Source organism: Xiphophorus couchianus, chromosome 20, assembly GCF_001444195.1.
Source record: "Xiphophorus couchianus chromosome 20, X_couchianus-1.0, whole genome shotgun sequence".
Lineage (NCBI taxonomy): Eukaryota > Metazoa > Chordata > Actinopteri > Cyprinodontiformes > Poeciliidae > Xiphophorus > Xiphophorus couchianus.
The window spans coordinates 5626215-5647333 of NC_040247.1; the positions used below are offsets into that span (position 1 = coordinate 5626215).

The 21119-nt window shown below is 38.9% G+C and overlaps 1 protein-coding gene across 2 annotated transcripts; it reads left to right on the plus strand.

The window, feature by feature from the left end:
* Positions 1-7010: 7010 nt before the first annotated feature.
* On the plus strand, positions 7011-13850 carry LOC114136148 (potassium voltage-gated channel subfamily A member 2). Of its 2 annotated transcripts, none has more exons than XM_028003964.1 (2): positions 7011-7727; positions 8501-13850. In XM_028003964.1, exon 2 carries the CDS (start codon positions 8638-8640, stop codon positions 10132-10134), a length of 1497 nt encoding a protein of 498 aa, XP_027859765.1. In that variant the 5' UTR covers positions 7011-7727; positions 8501-8637; the 3' UTR covers positions 10135-13850. The 2 variants fall into 2 exon arrangements, with proteins under 2 accessions (XP_027859765.1, XP_027859766.1); XM_028003965.1 differs by having other exon boundaries at positions 8505-13850.
* Positions 13851-21119: the final 7269 nt, after the last annotated feature.

Consider the following 21119-nt stretch of genomic DNA (forward strand, 5'->3'; position numbering starts at 1 on the left):
GCTTGTTTTAATGATGGTTTGATACTCGACTAAAACATGGTAAATGGAGCACTGTGAGAGAGTAGTTAGTTTTACAATATTTTAAACATGTGCTATCATTGCACATGATGATGACTGTATTAAGCAGTTTTTACACTTCACTGATTTGATAGTATATATTTTTCCTTTTTTTCTATTGTTTTTGTTTGTTTTTTGCAGAGCTGAAAGGATCTCCCTACTCCAAACCACATTACATTTGTCCCACAGCTGCAGATGCTCTACATCAGAACTGCTGAATTGCTGAATTGTTCTTTCTGTCTACCTTTCTGGAGTTCAACTCCTTCTTCAATGTATTTTTAACAGCAGAAATGGAAAAGGGTCAGCTAACTGCCCATAGTCGTTAGTCATCTTCTGCATTGCTCAACAGTAGTGCTGGCGAGGGACAGCAAGTTTGACCATCTTACTCTGTTGGGGTTTGTGGAGAAGCAAAAATTTCATTAGCAGTAAACTTATTACGCTTAATATGCCGGGATATAATGGGCCTATCATTTTAGATTAATGCTGTTTTGCTCTCAGTTGTTATGGTAGCTGTTATTTTATTTTGTGCAAAGATGCTCATCATGTTCATTAGGTAAGTACAGCAAGCTAAACTGAGACAATGTTAATTGTATAAGAGAAATATTAAATATTTTGTGATTTATTTATATATAAATAATATATAATCTGTATATATATATATATAGTTCGTAGAGAGAGAGAGAGATAGAGAGAAAAAGAGAGAAAGAACTCTGTAATGCAATAAGAGACCATTGCACTGGACCCCATTGAAAACCTTATGGCTATACCACCAAATATTGACTTCTGAACTCATCCTGAGTTAAAACATTTGTATTGTTGTTTCTCAATAAATATGAACTTGTTTTCTTTGCATTATTTGAGGTCTGAAAGTACTGCATCTTTTCCGTTATTTTGACCATTTCTAATTTTCTGCAAATAAATATAAAATATTTGCTTGGAATTTCAGAAACATGCTGTCAGTAGTTCATAGAATGAAAGAACAATGTTCTTTTTACTCAGTCATATACCTATAAAGAGTAAAATCAGAGAAACTGATCTTTTTAAGCGTTCCCTTAATTTTTTCCAGAGCTGTATATGTTCTTTCAAGAACATGGTCAAATTCAAGTTTATTCAAATATTTCAAATTCTGGTTGAAAGTTAGGTTTTTGAAAAATAAGACTGAAAATCGGAACATTTCAATAAATCCAGAAATATTTGTGTTCACACACACACACAAGCACACAAAAGGAGCATATTGCTTTAACATGAGCACTGATTGGTTTTAATATACATCTTGCCTTAGTTATGTAATGAGACTAACTTGTCACTACAGATGTTCAAATAAAAGTGTAATTCCACCAGTTAAATGCAGTATAAAGAAAGTCAAATTAAACGCTTTATGGCCACTTGTGTTTTTGATACAAAGCTTACAGTTTTAGAATGTGGGAACATATGCAACTGTGTCTGCATGCTTTTGTATGTGCCTGAGCCTACATGCTCTAGTGCAACACAGCTGTAAGACAGCCACTTCTTCCTATGCCTCATTGCACACTACTGTGGGTTCCTGTGAAACAAAGAGCAACGTATAAGGAAGTATAGACACAGACTGGCATGGTGCAGAAAAACGCATTGGTAAAGAAAAGCACACAAACTCTACAGTTTGTCCTTTTTGTTGCTGCTGATGCTGCAGGCAGATGTGAGGATGGACATTTAGGTTTTTTTTCAGTCAGGGTTCATTGGAAAGATGTAGTGAAGACCCCAGGCTTCCCCTCACAACTCACTCCCCTTGTGTGCTTCACTTCACGCTAACATTGACCACGAAAAGATTCCTGCATCGCAGCAGTATGCCGTCTCTAATGACGCCCAAAAAGTCAGAATGGGGTGTGTCTGCCACGAGAGATGCCTCCTGTCATTGCTGAACTTTACTGAGGGATGATAATTATAAATCACTAAAGGGAAAATGAATGACTGCGGCGGTGTCTGTTGCAGTTAAATAGAGCACTGGTCACTTTCCCTTCTTCTCCCGATGATATTTCAAGTAGTACAGTTTTTGCCCTAAAACTGTACCTCTGTGTTGCCGAAAATAAAATATATTGCCTTTATTTCTCTGGGTGCCATGCATCCATCTGCTCTTTGCAGGGCATGTAATGGCACTCAGGGGGATTTCATAAAGTTCACTCTTCTGCATTATGCCTCTTTGTTGAGGTCTTTCAGTCAGACACAGGAGTGACTCTCTGTAAGGAAGCAGGTCTGAGAATGCATAAGTTTCTCCTCTCCCTTATGGGTCCAGCTCAAAATACCTTTCATGCACCCAGCTGTTACGTGTGTTTACAAATGTGCTCCAGGTGTAACAATCCATATCTTACAGTTTATTTGAAGACAATCTATGTTTAGCTGTGCAGACATAGTAATGTAGACTGCTGTGCCATCAGGCTGCACCTGAAATATCTCAGTGGCAACAGAAATGCAGCATGGAGTGGCCGTGATGTCACTGCCCAGCTTCCTCTCATACCTGTTCCAAACTGTTGTCTCCACTACAACTGAGTGAGGATGAGCAACAGAGTTGTTCATTGAAGCAACAAGGCTGACTTAGAACAGCGTAATTTGATGAGTTATTGGTATGAAATAAGGGGAAAAGTCAGATGGGTGTTAGGGTTTCAGTTGTCAGGTAGTATGACTCTGAGAAACGTGCTGTCCTTGCTTTACCCCCAGGTGTCCTGTGAGTCAGAGCGGTCTGACTCATGGGATATCCAGTCTGATATCCAGTTAGCTTTAGGCTGATATTAGACTGTTTCATTTAGCTGAGGCACATTTTCTGGTTCCTTTAGTCACTGACAAACATAAACTGGAGGATTGTTTTATGACACAGTAAATCCCAAAAGTCAGGTCAACTGTTAGGTGTATGTGTGTGTCTTTTATTTTGTTTATGCTTCAAGTCATGACACTTATTTAATATTTGACAAAGACAACTGAAGTAAATAATCAAATAATCATTTCATTCACAGTAAATGAAGTTAAACTAACAATTTCTGTGCTTTGTCACAGCATTCTTTTCTGAATCATTTGGTGAAACATGTATGTGTGAGAATACGTCTTTAAAAGGTCATAGTACTTTTACAATGCAATTATGAGAAGGTATTGTATGTAGTAAAGCAAGAAATGTAAAGAACATAGTGCTTGGTTTGGCTAAAAATATTAAAGGGTGAGGAGTATAATTCATTAAACACAAAGTATTTTCTTACAGATTCCTGCTCTCCTGCTCTGTTTCTAAAACGATCAGAGTCCCAATTTGATTGTTCCTCTTAGGTGTCTTATTCCTAATACGACCTTTGGTGTAATGTAGCAGATTGTTTCTATATCAGGCTCTTACCTTGACTTGAATTTCCCTCACTTCTATAGATCCATGATACAATGCAGCATAAGAATCTCTCTGTAACAATGACATTGACTCACAGACTGACTCACAGTCCTTCCCCTCAGCGTCAGCATAGCTTTCTGAACTGAACGGAGCCAGAATATATATTTCTGTATATGTCTTTATGGTTTAATTCAGCTCAGGTTATATAATCTATCATATGAAGTATGAAACATCTACAGCTAGTTCAGAGGAGGAACTCAGAGCAGCAGTTGGTGTTTATGACTCCAGCTTGGGTGCACACTGCAGTGGGCCAGTGTCCTTGTGGTTCTCCTGGCGTCTGGCTCGTTTCCAGGATCTAACCTTGTCCTGCTGGGCTTCAGTCTGACGAGCAGACCTATCCCTCCCTTTTTGTCTTCTCCTTCCTCTCTCTCTCTCTCTGCATTATGATCTCTACTCTCCTCAGCTCATCCTGAAATGTACTGTTACCTCCAGAGCAAATAGAGGACAAAATGAGGTGCAGGGCTTCCTATCAGTACACCTTTTGCAACTTAATTATTGGAACCACTCTTCTAGTCTATTTCTAATCTGCAGGACTTCTTCAGTTTCTGTGTCCTGAGAAGTGTTTTGGGAATGACTCATCTCCTGGAGGGATAAATATACAGAGTCTCAGTAGTTTTTGGAAAGAAACAGAAAAGCATCAAGGTTGAAAGATTAGTAAATGACCCAAGGACATTTGTAGAAAAAAAAAAAACAGCAGACATTTTTAGAAAAGCAAATGTGTATAGTGTATAGGTAGCCTGTGTTTTACATAGAATCTTTGGTTTAGTGTGATAATAACTCTTTATTATACATTTGCATATCAAAATTAATGCACAAGTGAGAGAGGAGCAATATTTGGAAGAATTATATTTTTTCTATTAACTTAACATACAGACCATATCGATGTTACCACAAGGCTTTATGTGAGCTATTATCAAGCACTATAAGATCTTATGAAGTCTTTTACGCCTGGTTTGCGTGTGTGTGTGTGTGTGTGAGTGACTGTTGGGGGGTAGCATGTGTGCGTATAAGGGTGAGTGATTGTTGAAAACCTGTAGCTGCTGCAATGCAGTATCAAGAAGGAGGGAGGCATCGATGCCAGAAAATGACCACAACACTCAAGGGACTGAATGGGAAGAAAAAGCAAACAAAAAAAACAGGGCATTCTCCATTCATGAGAACACATGACATCCAGGAATTATGAATGCAGCATGTAAAAAAACACTATTAATTTATTTCTCTTTTGTTACCTCAAGACATGGTTCCAAATTAGAGTTACTACTGTATATGGTGCTTTAGGTCTTTCAATCTTTTTCATGAACAGTAACAACAATATTTTTAGACTTGATGTGAGGCCAACACAAAGTTGCTGATATTTGTGGAATCACTAGATGTTCCTGGTCAGCTTTACTCATAGTTGTAGAATACTATTCTAGCAATATTCTGAGATTTCCATACAATCTAAGTCAATGGAAAATTTGTTTTCAGGTATTGTAATACATTCTCAGTTAGATTTGAGTCTGGACTTTTTAGTGAATTATTCTAAACACAAATACATTTTGATCTAAACCATTTCATTCTATCTATGGTTTCATTCTATGTTTAGGTTCATTGTCCTTACACAAGGTAAATCTCTGCCCCAGTTCCAGGGTTTCTTTCAGGATTGCTCGGTATTAAACTCCTTTTATCTTTTCTTTAACTCTGCTTGCTGCTACTCCAAATAATGTCATGATAAGTTTCCACAATTTGGACCTCTTGACCATATATAATAGTTTTTTTTCTAAAACTGATGATTATTTCTTTAGCTTCTGTAACATTATTAAGGTTGAGACAGTTGCCATTGCACCAACTGACAAACAAGGTGAAGCCACTGCTTCTCTCTTGGAATATCTCACAGCTAATATGTTAAAAAGCAAAGTGAACAGCAGGGAAAGCTGGTACTTAAATTGAGACTGCAGGACATCTGCTCTTTCTCCAAGACCTGCTGAATTATGTCAGTTGAGAAAGTTTAATAGCCACAGTAAAATCCGTTCAGGCAGCACAAAATAATGAACCACAACTTCAATAAAGATATTTGATTGCATCTTATTAAAAACCAAAAAAATATATATATCTTAAGTCTGAAATAAAGAACTTAGCATTGCCAACTGGTATACAAATCAGGTACTAAAAAAGAGATAGTGCCAACATTCTGTTAGAATAATCTGTTCTAGTATTAAAATATTCAAATACAAAGACATGAACATCATAATCAGAGCCACATTTTTGATAAACAGGTTAAATTGTGCAGATAGTACAGCACACCCATTTCAGACTATTGTTTTGTTCCACATAATTCTTACCTTTTCTGCTTGTAAGCAACATTGCATAAAACATTTTCACCTAGTTCTTTAATTGAAAAAATATATCACAGAGAAGTAGTTTTCATGTCTATCTTACATTGCCAGATGTTTTCACATCTATGTGTGGTTAAGTATCTAAAAGATTTTGAATGCAGCAAGGATTTGATTTTAATTCCAGACAGCCACCTAGTGCAGCACAATCTGGGTTAGAGCCCTTTGTAACAGGCCCCATAAATAATGATTGTCCTGTCATCAAGAACCAAGAAAAGTGATTAAGAGATACTAAAAAGAATCTGCTTCTGTGGTAGCAGCAGACCAGATGGACACTGTGGCAAGGTTGGCACCCAGGATGGTCTCAAGTCTGCCAAGTGTAACATTGGAAAGGATTGCACAAATCATCCTGCTGTCTCCCCTATCCCCCATTCTTCTTCTCTGAGGGATTCCCATTGACCTCTGTGGTCATTTCAGGACAGTGTGTATACATTCTAGATGCAAGCATCAACTGTAATGGACGCATTCGCAGTTTATTAAGTTCGTTTCTTCTTTTGGAATATAGCCAGACGCACTGATGGAGGATTTGCTCTATTTTTGTCCCTCCTCCCATTCATTATTCATGGAGTTTGTTGCCGGGAAAGATTACAACATTCACTGTTATAGTGAAAAAGAATTGGAAGTTGTTACCTCAGGTCACACAAGGAAACGTGAGATAACTTTATTATCTCACGAAAAAAGGAGGGTCCCTTTCATGCATAAAAAGTTTCAAATTTACATTTGGGTCTATCTTCCAATCAGAACATATCTGTGTTAATAGTCTTGGTTCAAGAAAGTAGTGTTTAAAATGATGCTTTTTTTTTAGGTTTCAGTGACCAACATAAGCGCCTTATGTCTACTGCAGAAAAGGTGATGTTGCTATAGTGCGACTCTTCCCTGCTCCATCACCAGCACCTATTTTGGTATGCAGAGCAGTGCCCGACTGCAGGTTGGACGGAGCTTCATACAGTAACCAGTAAATAACTCAGCCTGCCTATAGGGATATTTCACCCACAACTGTTTTCATCACTTAATGAAAATTTCACCTCCCACCGTGCTGACATGTGCTTAAACGTTAGGGGTCGCTTCGTGTGTGCGCGTGTCTGTGTTGCTGTGTGCGCATGGGGCGCTGGCTTAGTGAAATTGCATAATCTTCAAACCCACTATGACTTTCATGCATGTCGTTTCAAGTCAGTGTCTGAAGACGCCGTTCTGCCCACCACGTAGACTAAAAGGAGGCTATCAGCAGCGTCTCCTTTCACCCAGAATTGGAGCTTCAGCTACAGAGAATCTTATGGAAATGATGGTATATGTGGCGCAAAACTGCCCCAAAAAGAAAACAACATATTTATCTGGATGACGCAAGAAAAAAAAAAAAAAAAAAAAAGACTTGTTACTGATGCTTCCCATTTGAAGAAGGAGATCATCACTTAGAACACACATCCACCTATTTTCTGGGGACGTTATCTCTAGGTGTCTACTAGAGACAGACGCTACCTCCGCAGTCACCGGCTCGTCACAGAGTCGCTCCGGTGCGGAGGAAAGCAGTGGAAGAAAAATAATTCTGCTGATCCCAGCACCTTCGGTTAATAAGGGAAGCACCGACACCTCCTTGGACGTCTCCCTCCGCCCTTTTTTTTTTTTTGCCAATCGCCACCCGCGGCTCCTTACCCGGAGGAGAAGAGTCGGGGAGGAGAAACCGAGGACACACCCGCGCATACTGTACGCGGTGTACACGGCAAGGATGCTGCAGACAACATGAGGTGAATATCATCGACTGTCCTGAATCGGAAATTCATGTCCCCCCCCCCACCTGTACTGGAGACTGAAGACCCGTTTGCCGCAGCTGATTATAGATATCCACCTCCCTGACACTAGCGGGAGCATCCAGCCTCACCCAGAGACGAAAAAGATGTCTGTAGGTATGTATGAGATCAAGATAAAGCGGCTTTCATCCGTCTCCTCGATTCTGAGTATGAATCTTATCGCACTGTAGTTCATGTTTGGATTTGCACCTCTCAAGGCATGATTACCACACCTGCAATTTTTGTTGCATGGCATATTATTTTGCAAAACCATGCCTTCACTTAGAGAGGTAGGAATGCAGATAGAGATGCATTTTTTTTTCTCTGAGAGCCAATTTCCTTTTGTGGGTAAATTATTTATAGATGTTTTTGAATATTTCAGTAACAGGCACCATTTCAAGACAAAAATGCTCCACCAAAAACTAAAGTCAGATTGTATAACCAGCTGTAAATCTTTTCCTTTAATCTCTTTTTGTTTTCTGATGGCACAATACATTTAAACATATTTTTTATGTTTAAACGGAAGATGTCTGAGGAAGGGTGAAGTCTGGATTTAGTGTCTGCTGCATTACCGTTACATGTATTGCAATTCAGTTCAACAGATATAAATGTTGCAGCAAATGTGTCCTGATTTGGGAGCTTTGCAAGTTTTTTTATTATTATTTTAGCCCGTGGTTTTATCTGCATTGATGTTATTTACATGCAAAGCGGGCTGCTTTTTTGAATGTTAATTAGTGATAGTGTTGAAATGTTTTCTATTTTCTATTTGATCTTCAAGATGAAAGAAAGTTTTTGATTTCTCTGAGCTAAGCAGAAGGATTTATTAAGTGCTGAGTCACTTCTCAGGTTTCTCTGACCTTGCTACTTTTCTCTGTTTGTCCTACCGCCAGTCAGATCCTAGGTGACATCCTGTGGCCTTCAGGTCTCCACTCTGTTGAGTCCCCACCCTCTCCTGGCCCCCACCTGCAGTTCTCCAGGCTGCAGGACCCAGACATCCTGAAAGGTGCAGGCCACCTCGCCCTGCAGAATGACTGTTGCCACAGGCGACCCCTCTGATGAGGCAGCTGCACACCCGGGGCACCCCCTGGACTACGACCCAGAGGCTGACCATGAATGCTGTGAGAGGGTGGTCATTAACATCTCAGGGCTGCGCTTTGAGACACAACTCAAAACCCTCTCTCAGTTCCCCGAAACTTTGCTGGGGGATCCCAAAAAGAGGATGCGCTACTTTGACCCACTAAGGAACGAATATTTTTTTGACAGAAACAGACCGAGCTTTGATGCTATATTGTATTATTATCAATCAGGAGGCCGATTGAGAAGGCCGGTCAATGTCACTCTTGATATTTTTTCAGAAGAGATTCGCTTTTATGAGCTTGGGGAGGAGGCCATTGAGATGTTCAGAGAAGATGAAGGTTTCATCAAGGAGGAGGAACGTCCTCTTCCTGACAACGAGTTCCAAAGACAGGTGTGGCTTCTCTTTGAGTACCCAGAAAGCTCAGGTCCTGCTAGGATTATTGCCATAATTTCTGTCATGGTCATCCTGATATCTATTGTCAGTTTTTGTTTGGAGACTCTTCCAATATTCCGCAATGATGAGGAGGACATGCATAAGTCCCATGCTCAAGTTTTTTCACCTGAGACCAATTCTACAATAATCAGCTACACATCCACCTACTTCACTGACCCCTTCTTTGTTCTAGAAACTCTCTGCATTATATGGTTCTCCTTTGAGTTTTTAGTGCGCTTCTTTGCCTGCCCAAGCAAAGCAGGCTTTTTTGGTAACATAATGAACATTATTGATATTGTTGCCATCATTCCTTACTTTATCACTCTTGGCACCGAGTTGGCAGATAGAGCAGAGGATGGTCAGCCAGGTCAGCAAGCCATGTCTTTAGCCATTCTCAGGGTTATCCGCTTGGTACGAGTCTTCAGGATCTTCAAGTTGTCCCGTCACTCCAAGGGGCTTCAGATTTTAGGTCAAACCCTTAAAGCCAGTATGAGAGAGCTCGGCCTCCTCATTTTCTTCCTCTTCATAGGAGTAATCCTGTTTTCCAGTGCAGTTTATTTTGCTGAAGCAGATGAGCCTGAGTCACAGTTTGAGAGCATCCCTGATGCATTTTGGTGGGCTGTGGTGTCAATGACAACAGTCGGCTATGGCGACATGGTCCCGACTACAATTGGAGGCAAGATAGTGGGCTCCCTCTGTGCCATTGCAGGTGTGCTGACCATTGCCTTGCCAGTGCCTGTCATTGTGTCTAACTTCAACTACTTTTATCACCGTGAGACTGAAGGCGAAGAGCAGGCTCAGTATCTGCAGGTTAATGTACCCAAAGCGGATTCAGGTGAGGAGCTAAAGAAGAGCCGAAGTGGCTCCACCATCAGCAAATCGGACTACATGGAGATTCAGGAGGCTGTGAACAACAGCAATGAAGACTTTCAGGAGGAGAACCTTAAAACAGCCAACTGCACACTCGCCAACACAAACTATGTAAACATCACCAAGATGCTCACAGATGTGTAATCTGCATATGTTTCTCCCCGTCACAATGGGAAAAATAAAACTGTACTGCCAGATGGGACAGAAATGCACCCTACTACAACACATGTGATAGAAAAATCAAGGCAATAGAAAACAGAATGTCAATGACAATTGAGCAGAAAATATTCCAAATGTCATATCTTCCCTTTGCACCAATCAAGTCTTCACTTTTCATAATGTTCCCTTTAAAACTCCTAAAACAGTTTCTGCAGTTCTAAGATTTGAATTTCTGCATGGAGTTGTCTTTGTGTGATCAGCTGCTACAAAAATTGACAAAACCTAAAACTGTCCTTCTCACCACTGTAGCCAACAGTTGCACACAATGAAAAGAAACTGAAAAAAGCAAACTCCCCGCTTTTGACTGCTGCCCCTTTATCTGTCATTTCACATGGCACACAGCTCCGACGGGCTGCCTAAAGAGCCTGGTGTGTTTTACATATGCTGCTTCTTGGAGCAAAAGAAATAAAACTGTCATATGCTTTAACATTTAGAAAAAACGGATGTGTGAGCATTAACCAAGCCCACTCCAAATGGCCTGTGGATGACTTGTAACGATGCTGGCGGTTAAGTACACCATGTTATTTGAAGGATGTATGATAGCCATCAGCTCTTAGCTTATGGTTTGACACCCTTTCCCCTAGTAGACATCAGTATCTGATGAATGACTGACAATGGCCTTGAATTTTCACTGCTTTGGTCTTACATGTACTCTATGTATTGCAATGCAAGCTTTCCCACCTCCATTCACCCAAACCTGTCTTACTGCAGAGCTTTGAGACATCTTGAATGTTTCTTCTTGTTTAGTATTTCACTGTTTCACTTTTACAGAGCTTATCCATATAGATAGGTAGCTTAACTGTGACTTAGCTGATATCCAATAGGTAGGTAGGAAGAAAACATAGTCAGTAGATTACTGCATGACATTTTTATCTCAATGAGAAGTTCCACTTGGTTTTCAAACTGCCACTTGCTTCACCTGGTCACTGTATATTTGTCTGTACACTGCCTTCTGTAGAAATCCACACTTTTAAAAGGATGCCTGCAGATAGCTATTAACCTAAAACTGTAAGTTTGAGAACGTTTGACTTATTAATAATAAGGTAATTTTCTACACGTAAAAAGATGTGTATCAATATTTACATTCCACCCAGAAGTCATTGCCATTTTGCCAGGTTGCTGTAATCTGAGCTGTGATTGGGTAAACGTAAACTCATACCCTGCTTTTGGATGTTAATCAGTGATCAAAGTCTTGCAATTGTGTCTGTTTCACAGATTCATCTAATTGTGTCCTTGTTATCAAAATAGCAACTTGTAGGGAAATGTGTGTTGGAAAAATGCTTTAACTGCCTTTTGTCTGGGTTTACGCTTTTCACGTAGTGTTGCATGACTAAAACATTTCTAGCATGCATGTAAGCGAAAACAAGAAGCATCGAAGAGACTAAAATAAAATATTGCAATAGATATATTTATTTCTTAAATATAAAACAATATATCTTTATAGACAGATCACATAATACAGCATACATACGCTTTTATCAGAGATCTTAAGCCCTCGAAAATAAGCATGAGCTTTTTCATCTTGGCTATTTCTAACAATATTAATAATTGTTCCTTTCAGAGTGCCAAAGATACACTCTCACTAGGCGTCTTAGCAAGATTTCTAGTCAAAGTAGTTCTTAGGAAAATTGACATATGACCTGTATCTTAACCAGAATTTTAGAATGCTTTGTTTTTAAACTGCCCTCAATAAAGTAGGTGTTTACCAGTAGGTTGATCTTTCAGCTGTAAACAATAAGCTTACTTTTTAACCCTAAGCATTTTATGAATATTGGATTGATATAATAACAGTGAAGTCCCACTGTCTCCTCAGAAAACTCTGATGCCAGATGCTCAATATATCTTTAAAAGTTGTCATCAGACGTGAATTAAGTTCTCGGATTGCATACAGCTAAAACTTTCCACAGTTTGCTCAACACTGCCAAGGTAACAGTCAAAGGCAGTAACATTAATATGGAAGGTGGTAATTAGCAGCAGTGTAGCAGACATCGTCTGACCTACATATGGTCTGACTATGCCCCTGTGTCTCTTGCCTCTGCTTTTTCTCACAGGTGTCCAACGCAGTTACAAAAGGTTGTTGCTTAAGAGAAGGTGTGTAGCAAGAATTGTGTTGATGAATTTTATGAATGCCAGGGTTTCCTTTTTGATACTACAGTCTCAACCTAGGGTGGCAAAATGTTCCAGTGTCATCTCTGCCAGTTTGTGCTCAGAATGCATCGTCCAACTGCCCGACATGAGACTTCCTAAGTCGTCTCTCTGTCCAAACTGTGGGTTTTTAGAGACTTTTTTTTACTTAAGTAATTTCCTGGTTAATCTAAGGTAAATTGAGATATTAAATTACTACTATCTCAAGGTAGAATAATAATAAGTAGCTTTTTCTTAGCAATACACCCATTCTACATATGTAGACCACTCTTTGTGAAAATATGCATGATTGTTTAACTACTTATTTTCATAAAGCTTTTCCATCCAGTTAAGATTTTTTCTCCTGGGTACCAATTTGGATGTGCTAATGCACAGCTAGCAGTAATGTACACATGTCACAGGGAGAGAAGAACCTCTGAATGTCAGCATTATAGTCTGGTTCTACAGCTGCATTTATGCAATCGCATATCTTTGTATTTGTGGAAAACTCACAGTCTGACCAAAAATATTTGTCTATGCATGAAAATGCATCATATTTTTACATCTTCATTTGTTTTGTGTTTGGCACGTATGATAAATGTTAGCAACTTAACATTTATCTGCAATGTAATAGGTGTGTTACTGTGTTTTAGCCTAACTCACTGTAGCAACTCATGAACTGGAGACCACAACATGGCAACTGAACATCCACTACTGTTTCTTCTTAAAGCACAAATAGAGCTGACTTTAAGAATATTAGTTCTCACCCACAGAGGGACCCACCAGCAAATCCCACTCCATGAGCAGAGTGTCCCACAGTGAATATGTTGAGAGATCTATGCAGAGGTTGATTTTTATCTGGCCACTTTTAAGAAAATAGAACGTTTGATTTCAGATTTCCTTTAATGTTTTATCTGCCAGTAGTTTCACGATGGTTTAAAAAGCTGTTGAAAGAAACTGTAAGAAAACCCTAGGCTTGTTAGCTAAAGGATAAATATTAACTGCCTGAGTTTTGGGTTTGTTTGAACTGCCATGTCAGCCCTCTGCAGCAAGCCCCCAGATAACTCAACCATATAAGACACAAAATGATCAATATGCAAACTGTGTGCAAGTGTGTGTTTAAGAATCAGTGTCTTTTCTTTCTCTTTTACACCCAGAGCCTGATAGTGTGGCATCCATTAAAACAACTTGTACAGCTATTCACTTCACCTCTGCTCTGCTGTATAGAAGCCTAAAACATCCGACAATGCTGATACAGTGGATAATGATTTTTCTTTCTGTGAAATGAAATGTGGAACAATATTGTAAATAATGATAAGGAAGAATGGAGAAGGAACACATGTACTACATATTGTATGTAATGTTTGGATTCAAAAGTAGTATTACCTGCACTTTACAACAACAAGGACAATCTATGGACAAGAAAACATGTAAAATAAGAAATACATATACTTCCAAATGCTCATAACCCTGAAAAAGTAATATCAATAATGAAGCCAATAATCATTCAACTGAAACTGTGTTTGGTGTGTTTATTGTGTGTCAGTTTTTACAGCATGCATAGACAGATAGAGAGGTGTTTTTCAAATGTTTCACCAGCCTTCCTTCCTTCACATCCCAATGTCTGTGAGGTATTTGGTCTGCAAATGATTTGACTATCTAAAATTAGCCCAAGAGCATCATTGCTGATACAAAATGCCACGAATCTATCAAAGCCCCAATTGTTGTTATTTTTAGGGTAGCTAGCGTCTTTGTAGCCACAGGCATTGTAGAGGACATTTTCAAATGCCTCCTGGTATCTTCAGCTTCTTCCTCCCTTTAAGTGCACGCTATACGCTCCCTGCAGTTTAAAAGAAAGAGCAGGGTGTTCTATTAATAGCGGTTTTTATTAGAGAATGAGATAGAGAGAGGAGGAGACAAAAAGAAGGTGGAATAAAAGATGCTATTGTGAAAAAAAATTGTTGAAGATTTCTTAAATTGAACTTGTGGTTCATCCAGCTACAAGGCACAGCTGGAAAGAACTGGAGAAATATGAATATTTTTATTCTTAAAAATACATTTTTATGTCATGAAAAACATTAAAGACGAGAATGTATTGCTTGATCATTAGGTTGTTAAACTCATGGGATAATAATGCATGTGGATTGTAGTTAGCATGAGTGCAACCTTCCCGTCTGATTTACACCATCTGTAGTCAACTTGTGGTTAACTTCAGCTCTGCTTTCTGAGCAGGAACACTCTGAGCCTCGGTTCTGTGTAGCTTCAGCTCTGCTGTAGTCATTAGTCCTGCTTTGATTTAGTGATACTGTGTAACACTCCACAGCTCCACTTTGCAGAAGCCAGGGCAATCATGGAGAGACAGATGGGACCGAGCTTCCCAAGCAAGGAATGCGGTTCTGGTGCAGGTGGCCACGATTATGTACAGTGCAGTTGTTGTTATTGTTAGAGAGGAGAGAGGAGGAGTGAGTGCCTATGTGTTATCAGCACCATGCCCACAGGAACACAGCTGAGGAGTCCTACAGGCTTGCACTGTACTTACCAGCGTGTAATTAGCAAAAGAGCACTGTGGGACCTGGAGCTTATCCAACAGGGCAGCCGTGGCATCAGAGAACACCCCGCCGCTGGGAGGTGCACTTTCAAATCCTGCCCTGGTTTAGTGAGTGCAAAACTACTTTAAGAAGGAGGAGCAGATATCCTGAGCACACTGTCACAGTCACTTTGCTTAGGGGTTTGACTGAAAGCAAAAACTTAACATAAATGAACAATATTTTATAGGTTTACCTAAATGCCAAGGGATGAAGTAAGAAAGAGCAAGGAAATGCTGCCCTCTAGAGGTATCATGGCTGAAATGATGACGCAGTTGCTCAGACGTCAGTGAATGAGAAACCTAATTCTTTAAGTGTCTGGTAAAGGTATTATATTTACCAGACATATAAAAACATGTAGTAAACATGTGATATTTGTTTGCTAATATCTGTTATTCAGTGTAATATTGTAACTGTGTAAGGACTGGACATGAAGTTTGTGTGATTACTTTGTTTTTAAACACTTTTGTCAAGTACAACCCAGTTTCTTGATAGATTGAGATCTGAGCAATTATGAGACCAAATCAACATCATGTTGGCTGTGCTTTCCGAATCCTTTCTGAACCATTTTTCTTTTGAATTAGGGCGCACTGTCTTGTTGAACAAGGGCACAACCATTAGGTTATACTAATTCCTAATCCAAAGTTTGTATCTACATAGCCCCATGTACGATAAACTTCTTTGACACCTTTCTATCAGAATTAGCATAAAACATCTGTTGGATCAAAAGCCCTCAGTCTGCAGGTGCAGTAGTAAGTTTAAGCAACTCTTGACCCAATTCCTGAATTTCCACTATTTCTTCCTCACACCAAGCTTCCACTTCTCTCTTTTTCTGCTTTTAACTCACAATCTCTGAAGATATAACATTCACCTGAAGTCTAATCTATCTCACCTTTTAACAGCTGCCTTGATGAAGAGACAGTCAGGGTTATTTAATTCCCTCATTAGTGGTTATAGAGTAAAATTATTTGATCCATGGAAAATCTGTAAATGTCTCTTAAATCTTCTTCCTCTTCTGTAAACTTGGACATAAATAGTACCAAATACACAATAACTTTTAGTTTTCTTCACTGTCATATGGAGAGTGTGAACACAAACAGCATTCACACAATCAGCTCTAGTCCTGTGGGTGAGGGGCTGGATGGGGAGGGGTGGGGTGCAGGTAACTGGGCCACATTAAATTCAGCCAACCATGAATTTAATCATGAAAATTGTAAAGCATAAGGAACATTTGAAGAACAGATGTTCAAGATTTATATGCCATACTGCAAACATAAAATAACAGAAAAGACAAGATCAGTACTAAAAATGCATCAAATGTAGATAATACAGTAAGTATCAGGCTTAGGACTCTATAAACTCTGATACCAGGTGTCATCCTGGCTATTTGACCTGATGAATTGAAAGCATAAGCCAAGCCACATTATGGGATGAAACTGATATAATTTTAGCATAAAATGACAGCAGCACAAGAGTCAGTACTAAATCAGTAAAAATAACTGGTTTAGTGATGAAAAAGTCAGTTTAATTAGTTTTTTAAATATTTTATTCCATGTCTTAGACAGTAGAAAAGAAATTTCTTTACTTTGTAAACCCTTCTAATTCGCTATTCTTTTCACTCATCTTCCTGTTTGACCAAAACCTTGACTGGACATCAGTGAGCTTTGGAAATTCACTGATGAGGAATTTTGGATGAGAGATAAAACCCTTTTCTGAAAACAGAAAAAAATCTAGCATTTATTGAAGCACTTAGGAAACCTGGAAAACCTGGGAAAATTGATTATTTAAGTCAAATTAGAAGACACTCATTCATTAATCTGACCAGGTAGTTATTCATGAACAAACACATTTCTCAGCAGGAAAAAAAGACAAATGAATTATCTATGTAATCTATGAAATATTTATATTCACTATATATAGAACTCATCAAATATAGATAAACTTTGAACAAAAAATAGGGAAATGTGTGCTTGGATAAATATATCTGATACTATTGAAAGGCCTGTTTATTTTTCTTTACCTGTTGCCACATTTGTAAGGAAAATGCATTTTTGGGGCTTAAAATGAAAAACTTGCCAAATCCCATGAGCAGCAGCTGCTTGGTGGGAGAATGTGATAGCATGAACATGGCTTGTCATCAGTGGAGGTAATCTAAATGCAGCTGGTGATGTCAAGACTGTTCAAAAAGAGGCAAACCCATATTCCCTGTCTTGGGGAAAAAAACTATGTTCTCCAGGATGTTAATGCTCAACCTCACAGAGCAAAGATTTTACAGAGACTGGACTGGAAAGGATAGACCGACCCACCTGCAGTCCTCACCTCAATTCACTGAACACTTGTGGGATCAGCTTGGCTGTGTCAGAGTGACCAACAACACCACACAAGTCAGAAGCAGAATAAGCTGTTTAATATTGCTTAGAATGAATTTGAACATGAACCCCAACCCACATACTTAACTCTGCTATTTACTGCAAGTTACTTAGAAATTAAAACTTTAATAATCTTGATCTAACAGAAAATGCAATGGAGGGATCTTTAAAACCCATCAATTATAATATTAGTGAAAGTTAATTTGCGTGTAAATAGAGGGATAGAATTCCTGTTTCACAAAAATTGTAAGGAAAACCTTTGATCATAAAATTAACAAGTAAAAAAAAATAAGAATAATTATAAAAGAATAGAAGTTGGTGGACAGACGCCATCATAGGTGTGAGATGTGTCAAGAAAATCCGAGCTCATCCCACTTCCCCATGCTGGAGATTTTAGTTTAACAGTAATAATAAATAAAGTTATCTTTAAAATGAATCACTCAAGTGACATCAAGGCCCAACATTAGACTTAAGTGTCAATAAAATAAATCTAGTTGTGTGTGTTGTTTTTGTCTCATGCAAACTTTGCTTTAATTCTACTTTTTTCTATCTAATCATAAGAAATCATAGTCAGTCAGAGAGAGTCATTAAACAGGAAAAGCAGGTTTCCTGGAAAAAGAGGAAGTTTCCAGCCTGCAGATTTATAAAAATAGTTGAGACTATTTTAAAGCATGAAAGTTTTAAAAAATTAAATCTAAACATTATTAGTAATTGGATAAGATTCAAAGTAAAATACTTATATGAATATTGGTTTACTTGTAATAATACACTTATATTTGTGGGAACTACAAGAAAAACAAGTAACTGTAACTTTAGTAGTAAATAATTAGAATCATGTATTATTCTTGGTTTCTTTTCAGAAAAACATCTGTAATAACTCACATTAAGATTATAATAAGAATAATTAATAAGTTATGGTTATAAAATCATAAATGAATGATAGATCAGAGAAGCTGAAGAAAATAAATGTGATATAAGTTATGGTTATAAAATTATAAATGAATGCTAAATCAGAGAAGCTAAAGAAAATAAATGTGATATAAATGTGATTTTGACATTAAACTTGAAATGGTGTAAGAAGGTGTAACTGCAATTAAACATCACTGATATGTTGGAGGTAGAGAGTAGGTGAAAGGTTGTGCAGGCAAGGGACACAGGAGGTTGAGCAACCCTGAGACATTGGCACAGACATCAGGAAATGTCTGTAAGACAGTGATGGATATGAGATCATCTGTCTAAGCAGACAGCAGGCGCACCAGGGGGGTGGATAAACCCTATAAAAGGTGGGTGCAAAAGAGGAACCGTTCGTTGGATCCTCCGGGCAGCTTCGAGCCAAGATCGAGATGGACAAAGAACTCTGCAGCTGAAGAAGAGCCGGGGCCACGGAGCCGGAGACTGTCCTGCACATGGAGACCAACCCGTCTGGCCCACAATCTGTGGCTTCGAATCGCACTTCTCTCATCGGCTGGGTTCTGACCCCAAAGACAAAGATGAAGACAAAGACAAGGAAGAAGAACTGGTGCCTTTTTTCCTGCCAGCACCAAGTCCTGTGTGACCTCACCATCCCTGCGGAGAAGAAGTTCATCGGACCTGCGGAGATCCTGGCCTTCGCCGATCAACATCTTCCTCCTGCTGCCACACCTTCTTCATCATCAAGCCAGGTCTGGGGTTCGAAACGCCAAACTCCGTCCGTCTCTCTCAAAGGTTCCCTTTTTTAGTACTCAGTATCAGCAGTAGGGAAAGATAGACTAGATGACTGATTTTACTTATTTGATTATTTCTGCTACTGAATTAAGCTGTACTGACCCTTGCAAAAATGCCTTACTAATAAAATATTTAGCATAAAGAAAATCTAAAAGATGTTGTGGACATTCAGTTAATGAGTCACCTTAAAGTTCTTTGATGGTTGTAAAATAGCTGTGATGTTTGATTCTGGAGAGGAAGAGGTGGAAAATGTTTTTAGGTTGCTGGTAGCCCATATTTAAAACCTCATCCTTGGGACTCGCCCGAGTCACTAAAACCTACCTGGTTCAATAACAAATGCAAGTTGCAAAATAGAGAACGAGCGACCGTTAACAGGTGTGCTCTGTGAAACTAGTTGGCTGTAGGCTGCTCAGTCTGGCTAATTCACAGGGGGAAGAAGGGTGGGACACCTGGATGTAGGCCGTCAGATAACCAGGCGAATCGTTTCTCGAAACCAGCTTAAACAGAGTTTACTTCAGTTCTGGACAGGGTAAATCCCAGCAGATTTAGGAAACTCAACGGACCCGTTAGACGGAGAGCTGGTAGCACATCTCCCCTCTCAGAAGAGGAAGTACGAGAGTGAGAGAGTAGAGACAGAAAGGAGGGGGGGGGGTGTTGCGCAACAACAGATGAAAAGCTTTGCTAACTTACTAACCAGAAGAAAAAAATGTCAGAGGCTTTAAATATCCTGTAAGATTTAATATTTCATCACTATTTCAGTCCTGTGGTTTCACAGCCCACTTCCAACTCTGATTGTGCAGAGATCAGGAAATGGGACTAGAATGCCTGCAGTGGCCCTGCGACAGACTGGCGACCTGTCCAGCGTGAACCCTGCCTCTTGCAGGAAGAAAATGGATGGATGGATGGATGGATGGATGGATGGATGGATGGAGTAGATTTCATCAGCTTGTCAGGATTTTGATTATTGTCATATTTAAGAAAAAGCTGCATTTTTAGTGATAATATTATCAAAACACTGTTGCAATTTCATGTTTTTCTAAAGAAACTATTGGAGATTTTAGCTTGGCAAATATCAAAAATTGGTTCATTACAATGATCAGGAAAAAGATATATCATTCAGAGAAAATTCCATCTTGATTAAATGAGGACATTTAAATGCATTGAAGGTGCACAACTAAAATGACAAAGTTTAATGAGCTCAAGAGAGGAAGAAAGCTTATCCAACATTGTCCTAGAGATCCAAAAATTAATTTCTGTCCTTTGTGGGAAACATCAGTTTTAGACCTCTCTTACAAACATCAGTTTTAAACCCTAAATGAACCCTGTTGTATTGTGGGCCTTCTTTAAATGTTTTTAACTCCATGCCACTCTTAATCCTGAATCCAGAGTGAGGAGCCACCCAGGTCACCCACTGCCGAATAAAAATTAGAAGCTTTCGAGTCCAAGTGACCTTTCACCCACAACTATTTTTGCTGAGATTTCCCCAACAGACAACCTGAGAAACAAGAGGGAGCGACTTAAAGACCAAGTGCAAGTTAGTTCAGTGTGTGAACCAACAACCCGATTCTAGGCCACTATCTAGTTATTATTATTTTTCCATAAGGTAGTTTTAGAGTGACAAGCTTCAGACCCAAAGAAGATTCCAAAACTTTGAATTCCTCTTTTTCCTTTTCATGTCCCAGAATGTCTCCCCTCACATTATTGTTAGTTAAAAGAGCTAATTTCGTTAAGCTGCTGAAAGACCAGTTGACTTTTAAAAAAGCTAAACCTGTTATCAGCTTAAAACATATTTTAAACACTCAATTTATTATTTAGAAAACTTTCCCCTTCTTCTCATGGCTGTTGCATTTTTCCAAATGTATGCATTTTTAAATAATTAGATCATGAGAAAATTGGCATTAGTCTCATTATTAATGTAAGCAATTCACAAACACGTCAATCATTAGGTTCTGTTGTTTTTTATCTGTGTAATTCTTGACTGTTGTGTAGCTATTTCCAATGATGACCAAATATTAATCTGAGAAATATGCAGAGATGTTCTTAATTCTTTAAATGTTCTCATATATGCATTAAATTGACTGGCAAATTAAATGTGCCAGTATTTAGGTCATAAAATACTGACCTATTC

Excerpts from the sequence above, each read along its gene's own strand:
- LOC114136148 (XM_028003964.1), top strand. The coding sequence starts at position 8,638 with ATGACTGTTGCCACAGGCGACCCCTCTGATGAGGCAGCTGCACACCCG.